The sequence below is a fragment of the Dipteris shenzhenensis genome, chromosome 15 (genome assembly GCF_047967505.1).
Source record: "Dipteris shenzhenensis isolate YYH24624 ecotype China chromosome 15, Dip_SZ_1.0, whole genome shotgun sequence".
Taxonomy (NCBI): Eukaryota; Viridiplantae; Streptophyta; class Polypodiopsida; order Gleicheniales; family Dipteridaceae; genus Dipteris; species Dipteris shenzhenensis.
The window spans coordinates 31,053,056-31,066,739 of NC_141610.1; the positions used below are offsets into that span (position 1 = coordinate 31,053,056).

Here is a 13,684-nt window from a genome sequence, read left to right on the forward strand (position 1 = left end):
TCAAAACCACTAGAAAATGATCCGAAATGGACACCCCAGCTGCAATGCAAACAGTATCACCTCTGTCAAGAGCCCAATCATCCATATAAAATCTGTTAATCCGTGCATGTGTAGGCATCTGCAATCTCCTGTTTGACCAAGAAAATAGGAGAGAAAGTGATTCAATGTGAAAAGCATCATCGTGCCAAGCATCCCTGCCACTGTTTTGAAAAAGGAAGGCATCCCACGCTGCTCTCTCTAGGGAGTGAATGCCACCTTCTCTACCACCACTTTTGTCTGAGGGCATTTCAACCATGTTGAAATCGCCCCCTATAATCCAAGCATCTGCAATATGTGACCAAGAGAACAGTTCTTTCCACAAAAGAACACAATCCCATCTAGAATTGGGTGCATACAGGTTTAAAAGACCAACCTTATGTCCACCAATCAAAAGCAAAATCCACTGAGCTCTGGAAGGGACTGTGATCTCATGTCCAATCACCAAGGGGAGTATAGAAGAAGAAACATAAATGCAAGTACCTCCCCTGGTGCCCAAGGCGGGTGACCAAGAAGTATGGCCTGAAAGAAGCTTACCAGACTTGGCACAATCCCTGACATCCAATTTGTGTTCCTGAATCATGAGAATGTCCATGGGACCCCCAGTAACACCTTGATGAAGTTGGTTTCAAATCAGCTGCCTGCGGCAGCGATGAGGTACACCCCCGAGACCCTGAATGTTCCAACTAACAATCCTCATCTACGAGAGGAGGAGGCTAGATGGAATATCCTACTCAACCTGGTTGTAGAGAAAGCCCTCTCTTGCGAAAAGTTTCTCCTATCAAGAGGAGGGAAGTCAGCTGGGGAAAGCACACCCACACTTGCTGAGGGGGAAACTCTGTCCACGGATGTCTGAAAGATGTGCTCCCCGAGCATAGAGGGTACAAACTCCTCCTCTGCCTCAAACTCAACTAAGTCTGCCAGAACTAAAAATGAATTCCTGCGAAGTACCTCTCGCGCAGAGTGCGAAGGAGCCCTGTGAAAGGAGGAATGGAACCAATAACCCCCTTACCTCTGTCAGGTGAAGATAGACATGTAGGAGTCGAAGGGGGTTGTCGCTCCATGACCTTTGCATGAATCTTCATGACCTCAGCATTGTTCTCAAGTAAGGCACGGGTATCTGGAGAAAGGTTCTCCCTAGGTGAGCGCTCCTGTACATGAACAGGGGGCACGAGAAGTCTTATCTGCACATGGAACCAGGACAGGAATGTCTCCTGCCTGAAGAGACAGGTCCACGACCCCATCAGTGGTAGCCTGAGATACTGGCTCCCTAACTCTAACAGGCACCCAACGGTGGACGACCGAAGCACATGCTGACTATCATGTCCGCGCTATAGAAGTACCAGAACGAGAGGCTGATGGTCTTGGCTGTGAAGCCGAAGGTCTAGCAGCGCGTGAGGCGGTAGGAACTAGTCGTGATGAAGGTCCAGGTTGAGTGAAGCTATGAGGTGCACCCGTGGATCTTTTTGGTCTTTTCTTTTTCCTTCGGCAATCTCTGCAAAGTGCCCAAGGGTCCTGCAAATCCTACACTGATCCTGTCGCCTTGCAATCTCAAGAGCCATCTGGACGCTAAAGCATAATGTGGTTATGTTAGGGTCAGAGACAATGACCCTAACATGCAGTACCCCATCGGACCTGACTGCCTCTGCTGCTGAAGTAGGCATCTTAGGGAGAGGGGGGATCTCAGTAACCACTCCAAAGGCGGCTCCAATGGAATGTAGCAGTTGATGGTACACCTGAGGAATGCCTGGAAATCTGATGAAGAGTGACATCATCCGGCTGTCCTCTTCGACAGGATCAAACCCCAAAGAAAAAGAAGTCAAAAAATCCTCCTGAAGCCCAGTGCTAACGGGCTAGCGTGCAGCACTATACATGCTACCTCCGAGGAGTCTAAACAATCTGGAAGAAACCTTGCCCAAGTAGACAAACATCTGTGAAGTGCCCTGCGAGGTCTCCAGGTGGAGTGGCGAGCGTCCAGTCCCTAGCCTGTAACCTGGAAGGGTGGGACCCATGGATGCGAGCAAAGAGCGATGTAGAGCTCTCCTGCTTAGTATCTTTTTTGAGCTGCTGCAACTCGTCTTTTGAGAAAGTGATGGTTTTTGCGGCCGGTGGAAGCGGGCAAGGATTGGCTAAAGGTTGGGCCATCGTCAATCAAGGTGTGAAGGCCGACTCGAACACAAAAAGCTCCGTCCGACTAATAGTGCTGCTAGGAAGGGCTAGGAAAGAAGAGGATAGCAGGGAGGGAGAGGGAGAGGGCGACGGCTAAGGGGAGAAGGGGCAGCAGGAGGGAGAGGGACAGCAGGGGGAGAGGGAGAGGGTGAAGGGGGCAGCACGAGGGAGAGGGTGAGGGCGAGGGAAGAAGGGGGGCAGCAGTGAGGGAGAGGAGAGTGCGTCAGGATGGAAGGGCGGGGAAGGAAGGGGGAGGAGAGGGTAAGTGGAGAGGGAGAGAGGACTAGGGAGGAGAGGGTAGGGCGGAGAGACTAGGGAAGGGGGAGGAGAGGGTAGGCGAAGAGGAAGAGAGGGCTAGGGAGGAGAGGGTACGGCGGAGAGGCTAGGGGAGTGAAGCAGGGAAGAGAGGGCAGGCGGGGAGGGGGCCATACGGCCGTACGGCAAGGAGGTCAGCAAGGGAAAGAGGTTGAGAGAACGGGGTAGAGAGGAGAGGCCAGCAGCAAGGTAGAGAGGAGAGGGCGGCGAGGCTGAGAGGAGCTACGGGAGGGAGAGGAGAGCGCAGAGGGGAGAGGGAGAGAGGGCCATACAGTCAGTCGTACGGCTGAGGAGAGGGGGAGCAGCAGCAAGGTCGGGGAGGAGCAGCAGCTTCCCCCCCCAGCTGCTTTCATCCTCTTGGGCCCCATAGTAATGGCTTGGGAGATGATGAGCTGAGACATTAGAGCATCGGTGATTGGAGGAAAATTGTAAATATTTTTTCACACTTCAACGTTATATGAGGGTAGGCACTATGCAGATATTTGTATAGGTATGGGGGTGTTTGGTTTTGCCTAGCATCACATGTAACAAGGTTGGCTTTGTATTTAAAGATACTAAAAAAAGTGTTTTTGCAGGGACTCCTAGGAAGTGATGAAATGCAGTGTGGGTGCACAAGTGCTCCAGAGCACAATATCCCGTATGTTTCGGCATTGGTTGTAAATGACAATGTTTATCATTGTTGTCTTTTGCCATGTGTTCATATGGTCATGAGTGATTCATGTGTCGTCATCATCTCATGTGGGCATCTCTGAGTGGGTCTGGCTGTTTTATGTGTGCTTATAAGTGGTATGAATGCATTGAAAGCTCTGCACCCAGTCTTTGTGCAAGAAGTGTGCCTGAAGTTGGGAATTTGGGCATTAATTGCCTTGGTGTACGATTTGGGGGAAAGGAATTGGTGAGTGGTAGAATAGAAGCGGTGATGTGGCTGGAAATCAGGACAACGTGCTTGTTGCATGCAAGGTGGCTACGTGATTCTCCACGCTTCTCGATAGCGACATGGCAATGGCATGTGAAGTTGCAATTCCTAAAGATTTTGGAGAAGGGATGGTGGGCAAGAGAACGGACTGAAATCGATTGCTAGGGGAGTGAGCGTCAACAGATGGGAGAAGCATTCCATACGAGACGTTTTGCAGAGGTTGATTGCGCATGTTGTCGGCTGTTGAGACCTGGCAGCTATTTTGTGATCTCGTGGCTGGTCGATGTGATAGCTTACAAGACTCACGGGTTCTTGTACGGAGGTCTTGCCTAGAAGGATGGTCTTGTATCAGACGTTTCTTTGTGTGTGCAATTGCTTGATGAGCATGGCAGCTGTGGCTATGCTTTGATGTGTGTGGGTGTTCGACAGATATGCTGGTTTTCTGTGGATTTACGTGACCATGTGACTGGTCAATTGCTGGTCTAGCTCAGCCCCCCTTCCCCCGCCCCCACCCCTTTCTTCTTCTCCTAGAGACTCCTCTAGCATTTAGGCCTTCTAATGATCCCCCCCCCCCGGCTCACCATAGTCTCCAACTCTCTCCCCTCTCCCTGTCACGCAGTGGATTCTCTCTTTCCCCCTAGGTCCCATCCCCCTTAGATACCCAAGCCGTATCAGACTTCCTTGATGGGTTTTCTCCAGCTCACCCTTTGCCATCCACCTCCATATTGTATGAAAATGCACCACAACAGCTTCTGGCCTCCTCGGATCTCTTACAGTAGCTCCTCACACTGATGCACCAGCAGCCAAGCTGTAGATGAGAGGATTGCCACAATGGAGTCTATTATCGGAGGAGCCTCCAAGTGGGTGGATGCCGTAAAACAAGAGCCTACAAAGGCAATCATTTCAGCCACCTTACTTGAGCAATAATACAGCGAGTAAGCTCTCAACATCAATGTCCATGGGATTCCCCGCACCACTCTGCGTCGTCACAGATGCCACTCCCTTTGCGACCTCCATTCTAAGGGTATCAGAGCATGGAGTGAGTGAGCCTGGTATCTAGGATGCAACCCCACCAAAGTACGATTTAGAGATACCCACCCTCGATTGGCGGCCATGCACAAGCGCATAGCTATTCGGAATCACCCATAAGTCCAAATGGATGAGGATCTTACTTCCTTGCAGGTAGAGGAGAGATGGACCCTCTGGGATGTCCCTGTAAGAGGGGAAGTGGACAGTGGTCCAGAAGGAACGATTCTTGACTAATGCTAGACGTGTGCCTGTTGATGTGCTATGAAGGCGGGGTCTATGAGACCTGAAACGGAACTACAATGAAAATTGTGGTCAGAACCAGGGAGCTTCTCAGAGTTGTACGGTGTTAGAGATCACTGACCCTACCTGTGAGCCCCCATATGAGGAGGACAAAGGGGAGATAGATCAGTAGGTTAGGCAGGTCAAGCAACTGTTGCAGTCCTCAAATTGACGTGACTGCTAGCGAATTAGGATTGCAGATTACAACCAATGGGAGCAGCAGATCCGGAGCAACTTTGCTGAGATGCAGGGACTTGGAAGGCGTGCAAGATTGACATGTTTATCAACAAAACTAACAAGTAGGGTCGGCCACCTGGTCGGGTGAACATCGCGTTGACCAAGTCAGTTGACCAGGTCTACCTGTTCTGGTCGGCTGGATTTTCGTCCAGATCTAGTTGGCTGTTCGTAAACCTTGTCGGCTAAGTTTACGGCTGAAATGTCCTATAAAAGCAAGGCTCTTGTCGCAATTTATGCATTCTACTGAAGCCCTCTTCACCAAGTACATAGGTATACACATACGGCAACAGCCTTCCTCTTCTCTCAGTCTTCTAACAGCCATACCTGGCTGTGTTTTAACCAGCACCCACTGGAGGTTTTGTGCTCATCCTTGAGCTACTGCTTTCTCACATCCGTGGATGAATAGATTGAATATTTTGCAAAGTTTTTTCTGTTTTATCTCCTGCATATCTGTGTTACTATGGGTTCATTTACAACATACTGTCAGGTGTGTTTCGGAAACAGTTCACGTTCATTTCCCCTATGCACATGGCGAGCACTTGATCCTGTGACAACCCCTTTACTACTTCTTGTGATTCTGCAGACCAAGAATGTATGCTCCCCCACTTAATTCAAAAGATAATAAACTAAGAGAAGGTACCCTGCTGTTTCTGAGGACCCAGGAAAGAAATTGTCAACACTGATAGAAATCCACAGTTTCCCTCGGGTTATTGTTGACCAAACTTTTTCAATCTATCATTAGAATGGGTATTCCGTAACCCTCTAATGCTGTTATAGGTGAGCTACATAGAAGAGAGAGAGAGAGAGAGAGAGAAGAAAGAAAGAAGGTACCCTGCTGTTTCTGAGGACCCAGGAAAGAAATTGTCGACACTGATAGAAATCCACAGTTTCCCTCGGGTTATTGTTGACCAAACTTTTTCAATCTAACATTAGAATGGGTATTGTGTAACCCTCTAATGCTGTTATAGGTGAGCTACATAGAAAAAAGAGAGAGAGAGAGAGAGTACCAAGTTGTCGCTTCCCTTGAGCTGTCCAAGAGCTGAATCATTGGCTACCTCCACAACCCCAACATTGCATCTAGAAACAAGAAACAACAATATCACACTGGAAGACAAATAAATTAAAATTGTAAAAATTCCACTCCTGATCCTAGATTTGTACATCCAATTTTCCTGGTGCATGTGTAAGTTTGAGACACCCTATATTCTTATTTTACTCCTAGACGCTCATCTTCAAGGATACCAAAGAAAAACAATTGTTGATTTAAACACAGGGAGACCTATTAGAGTACGTGACTTCCCACACATGGGTAGAATTAGATGCACACACATAAGATGAATTATTGCATATTGAAAATGCCATGTGCTAACTAAACTGCTCTCCTGAAGATGGAGAGATGTGCAGACTAAAGCTAGCAGCAGCCAGGTTACCTGAAATGATTTCAGTTCTGAAACAAAACAGTTTATAAACGGCAAAAATGAAACGGTTTCAAGAAAAGCCTACAAAGACAGCACCAAAATGCCTAATTGAATTTTTAGTGCAAATTCAAGAGCATATGCTACTATGTGATTTTTAGATCTAATGAGTAATATGCTAGTTTGTGATTTTTTTATCTAAAGAGTGCAGGGCTGTCAGCAATTCTTACCTATAGAATTATGACTAATTCATAAACAAACTTCGTACAAAAGCATTGATCTGAAGCTTTAACAGAAAGCAACAAATCATAGAATTCAACCACAAAAAATTATAATCCATTCAAGCACCCAAAAACGAAATTCAATGAAAGATCAATTGAAAGTGGCAACAGAATCAACCCTTTGGAAATTTAAAATCATGCATATTCAAGTTTCAACATCTTCGAGAATTTTTTTATTTATTTATTCAACATCCTCGAGAAAAAGCTACAAACCCCTACCTCAAAACTAACATAAACAACTGAAATTCGAAAGATAAATGTAAATGTTCTAACTTTCAAAATCCAGCTCAAGGCTGCATACACAAATGAACTATACCCTTGCCTTTTCTTGTCTCTGCATCAGTACCTAATGATGGGGGCCATTATTTACACACCAAGAGGAAAAATTTGGGGGGAGGAGATGGATTGAACTACCAGCCATTCATAGCTCTAGGGAATGTCATGTCTAGACCCATTTTCATGATTTTATGAAGTTATTAAGGGAGGGCAAGCAAACTCATTCAAAGATATTGAAGTTACAATACATTTTCTTGAGTATTATTGTCTTTCCCATTTATTTTGTTGGAAATGTGAGTGATGGACATGGACTTAGTTCATTGGTTCATCAATAGGGTGGTTAGGTGGCTAAGATTATGGATAGCTTCCTAGAATGCTACGTTGGACCTTAGGGCCTAGGATAGACCATGTCATGAAATGGGCCACATGATGTAGCATAACCCCACATGCATCCACCATGGATGGGACATGCGCCCACCACCCCACACACACTCTAGGGTAGCCATCAAGCGAGAACTGCCACATATGCATGTGATTTGATGCAGTTTGGTTGGGCACAACATGTAAGTGCCACATAGGAGGGGCTGAGACCCTAGCTTTTTCCGCTACCTCACACCTCCAATAGAAACCTGATGTGCCCTTGGGCTAAAGTTTTAGCCAGGTGGTTTATTCCATGTCCTGCAACTTGTGTATCCAACCTCTCACTCAATTTCAGTTGGCAACAAAACATATCCCTCTCTCCTTATTACAAATTTTAAAACCTGTTCTTTCTCCTTGCGAACACAACCCGCAAATAAGTATTTATTAAGACCATCTGCACAGCCAGAGTGAAAGCAGACAGCTGCCTTTTTGTTTAAACAGGGTTTCTTTTCTTCTTCTTTTTTATGGCTGATTCTTAACATAACACTTGCAAAGTCTATAAACCTCGAGAGTGCCCTTGAATGTGGGAGGCTTAATCTGATAATTCTAACCCTCATGCTAGGAGATAAACCTCCTGGCCGAGACTGCCCGAGAAGACTCCTGCATGCTAACCAAATGGCCATCAGAGTGTGTATCGTGTCTGTCCAAATACTAGCCAGCCAAAGTGTGCATGCATGATTTGCAGATCCGCTGGTCTCTAGGTATGCCTACATCTCTCCCTACCTCGATCACCAGCTGATGTGACAAGGCTCGCATCTGACCAATAGCAATCCTCAGTGCATGTGAGACTCCTCTGTCTTCAAGATACTAGGGTATGATGATGAGTCCATCCTCCATAATTGCAATAGAACTAGATCTTGGTGGGGAACTCTAAATCCCCTCCCCAAGTCCGGGATGTATAGAGCTGGAGGAGATCTAACAGTATGACTGTTTGATACGGTTAAGCTCATCCTGAGGGAGTGACTCGGGTGGTGCATCCAAGCTGTACTAGAAGGGGGACAGCCAATCCAACTGGATACCGTGGCTAGCAAACCATGTGGAGACGTGTGCATACCATGTATCGACCTCACTCTCTGCTAGGCGTATGGAAGACTATTGCCAATCTCGGTAGTCTCCCATAAGGTAAGGTCAGTACTTAGTGGAGGTAAGTGTCTGGAAGATGGCATCAACCTAGAGAGCTGTCATTGCGAGCTCTGCCTATACTATCTGATGTGGGATTGAGGGTTTCATCCTAGAGCCCATAATCACCTGTAGCCGCTCATATCTCTTCCACTTTGTTGCCGAGAGGTCGCTCTCCCAGAAAGGTGTTGCGTACATAGCAGTTGGTCTTACTAGGGTGTCGAAAAGCCAGCCCTTTGTCAACGGGTCCTGAAAGTGCGCCTAAAAGCACCACCTCTCTAGTCGGGCCAAAGCTCCCTGTCCGTGTGTGAATCATGCTCTGGCTGGATCTGTCATCCTATAAACTAGCCTTATGAAGACTACCCCCAAGTATGTGTAGGACTGCACTATCTCTACTAGCTCCCTGGCCTGTCACGACACAAGCCGCAGCTTGGGAGGTGTCCACAACCCCCGCCACGAACACCCTTGACGTAGCCCATCGGATACAGAGATCGAGGAGACCACGCCCTCCACTGCATCGAGAGACAGCTCGACAGGCCCAGATACGAGAGCTCCTCACATACCTTCAGAGAGCCACCAGGGTACCTGGATATATGGAGCCTGGGCATGTACTAGGAGTGTTAGCTCTAAGTACCTGATACTCTTCTACTATTTTGCTTACTAGTTTAGCACTTTAGCTTTCAGCAAGGGCCTTACTGGAGCCTTTGCCTCAGTCCATAGCGGCTTGTATGAGTTACTTTTTGCTTTTGTACTTTGTCTCATAGGCCCGTGAGGCCTCCTGTAGACGTTAATACATACATCTTTCTTTCTTTCTCTCTCCCTGTAAAACACCTCCAGATGTCTCTACAGCCCCTCTACTAAAGTTGATATAAGGACAATGGCATCCGCATATAGCAATATCTGTATCATCAAGTCGGCGTGCAGTAATCCTTCGCCTCCCAAGCGGTCAATAAAGGATGTAATCTCATCAATGTAGAGCCCGAAGAGGGTCGGTGAAAGAGGACATCCTTGTTTGCTTCTGATGGTGCTCTCAACCCAGTATGATAGACCCCCACGCCCCGAACTCTCCCTCTGATGGACTCGTATAGACTCATCGCTCCCCAAATCAAAACCTCTCGAATCTGCAACTAAAGCCTCCTGATCATACGGGAGCATAGCAAGCATTGACTTTCTCACGCCCCGATCGTGCCTCCTCAATGATGGCCCTCATAAAGAAGATGTGGTCAAGGGTGGAGTACTATCGTCGGAAGCCTGCTTGCCCATGTGCCTCAGTGTGACTACTGATCTCCCTTCTAATACCGACCCCATAGATCTTGGCCAGAGTGTGGCCAATCATAAGAGTGCGGTAATTTCCACTGTCCATGGGGTTTCCTGCTTTGTGTATGTTGCACAATGGTGGTAGTCCTCCTAGAAGATGGGAAGCCGTGGCATACATCATGGTTGAACATCTTCGGTAAGATCGGAGCTAGAACCTCTTGCCCATGTGTGAAATACTCAATCCGTAGTCCCTTATGATCCTGAGCTCTCTGATTGTGAAGTCAACGGAGCGCATCCCGTACATTCTGTGTAGTGAACAAGTGGCATGTGGTGGGCCTGGGTATAGAGGACATGTTAGGTGGTGTCTGCATCGGGACCTCATAGAGTGAACTCGCACAAGTGTACCAAATCCCTGGATCCCCGTGATGGGATCCAGTAGACAAGAGCCCCCATCCAACAGTACGGTCTCTCCCTTGAAAAGATCGGATCACCTCCTCCATCTTGTGTGTGAGGAACATCTTCCTCTTCCGACGTGTCAATCGTCAATGTGATGTGCTTCATGTGTCGCAAGATGGCCCAAGGCTCGTTCACGTGTGAGATAAGATCTCATATGTCTGCATTCGTCATCATACCAAAGGTTCTGAGGCATCGTCTCAACTAGGGCCTGTGCTGCAGATCGGGTCATTGGGAAGGATCTAGCTATCCTATACCACTAAGGCAAGGATATCCGAAGAGCGGGTGAGGTCTGCATCATCTCCAAGTAGGTCCGCGAGCTCATGCGCTAGATGACTCACATAGACTGGATCAAGAGCGGCCGGACCTCAACACCGGTGGGTATGGAGGGGCCTCTCCCTGTGGCTCGCATGGTAGCTGAGATGCTAAACGCTAGGTATGAGTGGTCAGCGCCGAGTGGGGGGGGAGGCACAGTGAAACCATGTATCCATCGAAAGGGACCCATCAAGTAATCCACTGTACTGGTCCCTCCACCATGTGGGAAGCAAGTGAGCCTACCAGTTGATGGCCATCTCTAGAGACCGTTATAGATAATCAACTCGTAGAGACAGCTCCCAGCTCAAGTAGATGGGTATCCTGTCACATGTGGTGCATCGACCGAGTGTCTCACTATCCCAAGCTCTATTGGATCTATAGCTCCGATACTATGAGAGAGTCGTCCTCAAAATCCAGTAGACCCACCTGCCTATCTCCTGTACGTGTATCCAAGCCACCATGAAGGAGGATATCCCCTTATCTGGAGGACTTCATGATGTCATCATATATCTCTCATATGGACTATGTCCCTCTGTGGCGACCTCATGTGCATAAGATGGAGGAAGTAAAACACTGCAACGAAGATCGGGCGTGCCTTCGATGGTTTGACTCGTATCAACATGTGTCATGCATGCTCCTCTCTCTGTACCACCAATATAAGTGGTCTCAGTTGAGATCTCAAGAGAATTGCTACACCTCCCAAGCCGCGCACCCCACTGTCCCTCCTCATCTCTATCTTGTATGCTGCCTCCCAAGTGAACGTTGTCACTGGGGACAGCCCCCTCTCCGGGCTCTCGTGTCTTAGTGTAGAATATCATATCTCTATCGGTATAGGTCTCTGTGAAGCCTCCAGGGTTGGACCAGAGAGTGCCATTGCAATTCCACACTGCCATCTTCAACTTGTTTTGTTTTGTCATTCCGTGAGTCCGCGACACCGTCATGTGCTGCGTATTTCCCTTCTTCCTCTTCATCCCTTGCTGCCCTCTCTCGGATGATCACTTTGCCATCTTTGTAGGCTACCCATTTTCCTTCCTGCCTTGCTACCATTACTCGCACCATTGCCTCCCGTCTATGCTCTTGCAGTAAGAGTGAGATCATCATCCAAGTAAATCATGGTATCCTTCAATGTTGCCCCCATGCTCATGAGGGTGGATCTATCTGTGGCTGTCCGTAGTTTCATTACCATGGACCTCGTCGTTGCAACTGCCTTACCCACTCTCCATGCCGTTTCACATGTAAGGTTGACTCCCATCTGGTAAAAAGGCCTTGGGCATCTACCATGGGGGTATCACCAACTATGAGACCTTTGACCAGCACATTTAATGCTTTTCTGTTCCGCCTCTTTTCATCTTCTAGAGTTCAAATATGAGCTCTTTTTTGGGTGCAACTGTGCCTTTTTTGACTACTTTCCATGCCAAGATATATGCTTTCCTCTTTGTGATCTGCTGTGTAATTTCAGCATGTTTACCTTGCATAGTTGTTTGCAGATCTACCATTTCCTTCTTAAAGCTTCTCATTCTCATATTTCAGCTCTTGAATGAGCTTGCATCCCTGGTAGGCATTTTGCAAGCTTGTTCAAAATATATCAAGCATCTTGAAGTAAGCGAGATGACCGTGCTTATTCCAAGATCACCAATCACTATGACATACATCTATGTGTTGGAGTTTTTCTTTGCCTATTGGTATAGAGATAAACCAACTTCCTTTAATGTTGTACATGATTGGGAACCATGATATCATCGTAGTTCCGTACAATTCTTTGTCCTTGATATTCCACTTGAAAGGTTATGTTAATTGTATTCCCCTACATTCATATGCTTGATGTTTTATTCGTAATGATAATACATGTTTTTTTATGTTCTGCTAACAGGTTTAGCTGCAGCTTCAAGTTTCCATGAATCTTGGTTAGGTTCTTCTTTGCAAGTTTTGGTTGGTGTAGCAGGCTCTCGTACCTTGTGGCAGCAGATTCAAAGCTTGGAAGCCCCCCCGTAGCCTACAACAGGCCTCCTAAGGGGTCGCAAACAAGTGGCGCTGTTTGTGCGCAGGTGGCGCGGCAGTTTTCAGGTGTTTTGGGGCTTCAAGAGGGTTGTGAACAGCAGCAGCAGCAGCTGTGGGGGTCCAGAGCGGTCACCAGGCAGCAGCAGCTCATTAGGGGGGAAGGTGCCTCAGTTGCGCCAGCTCCTAGGAGCTGTGCGAGGTGCGAGATGCCTCCCAGCAGTGGCGGGGGGAGAGTCCCACACTGCCAAGAAGCAGCGCCAAGGGGCTGAGGGAGGGAGGGGGCTGGGAGAGAGGACGGGAGAGAGAGAGAGAGAGGGGCGGGGGGGGGCGAGAGGAGAGGGAGCAGAAGCAGTGGAAAATTTATGAGTCTTATGGAGTATAGCACACTTCTGCAAGCTTATTTTATTTACACATCGGTGTTCTCTACAAGGACACATGCCACATGGACTGTGTAGGTAGTCTATACTATAACATATAACTGCCTAAACTAACATCCCAACTTTTGTTAATGACCAGATTGAGTATCACAGCACAGAGATGAGATGTAGCCTATTAGCAGGGTCAAAATTTGACCACTTTCCTTTAAGTTACAGCCTCTTCACTGGTTTCTATCTAGTCCAATGCAAAATTTTGACACAATGTGCAAAGACACTCAGCAGACACTGTGTCGGTAGACAATACAGAAACAAACCTTCCATGTTCAATGGTTGCAACATAACGTAGAACACAACCTCTTGATTGTGCAGCCTGAACACGCTGTCCGAACGTCATATCAAGAGTACAAAGCCCTTCCATAAGAAACTGCTCTGTGGACATTTTCCCTGGACCCAAGTGCTCTGGAAAAAGGCTTTCGACCTTGAAACATAAGAGGAAAACCTGATGTATTACTTTCTAGCAAGCAAACCAGGCCAAAAATTCAACCGTATACCAAGAACAAGCAGGAAAGATCTGACCATGCAAGGAACAATCAACAGAAAAATCAGAGTTCAGGCTCATGATGAAAATCGAAGATTGATCACATGGAACAACTTTTACAAATATCTAAAACAACTAAAAATTGAAAGGCAAACCAAGCCAGTGCTCATGATGAAAACATATACAGCAAGTAAGATTTACCAGTACAAGTTTGTACTATCACTTCTCATAATGGGACAAAAGCTACCTCACTT

The 13,684-nt window shown here is 47.3% G+C and overlaps 1 protein-coding gene across 3 annotated transcripts in view; it reads right to left on the reverse strand.

Annotated features, from left to right (window-relative positions):
- LOC147893682 (Glyceraldehyde-3-phosphate dehydrogenase-like family protein) overlaps positions 1-13,684 on the reverse strand; it is a 92,060-nt gene that overhangs the window by 13,252 nt on the left and 65,124 nt on the right. For 2 of the 3 annotated variants that reach the window (XM_087385755.1, XM_087385753.1), the window contains 2 exons: positions 13,207-13,370; positions 5,989-6,058 (listed from right to left, as the gene is read on the reverse strand). In XM_087385755.1, coding sequence (XP_087241881.1) covers positions 5,989-6,058; positions 13,207-13,370 — 234 coding nt within the window. The remainder of the gene's footprint in view (positions 1-5,988; positions 6,059-13,206; positions 13,371-13,684) is intronic. The other variant, XM_087385756.1, reaches the window with a different exon arrangement.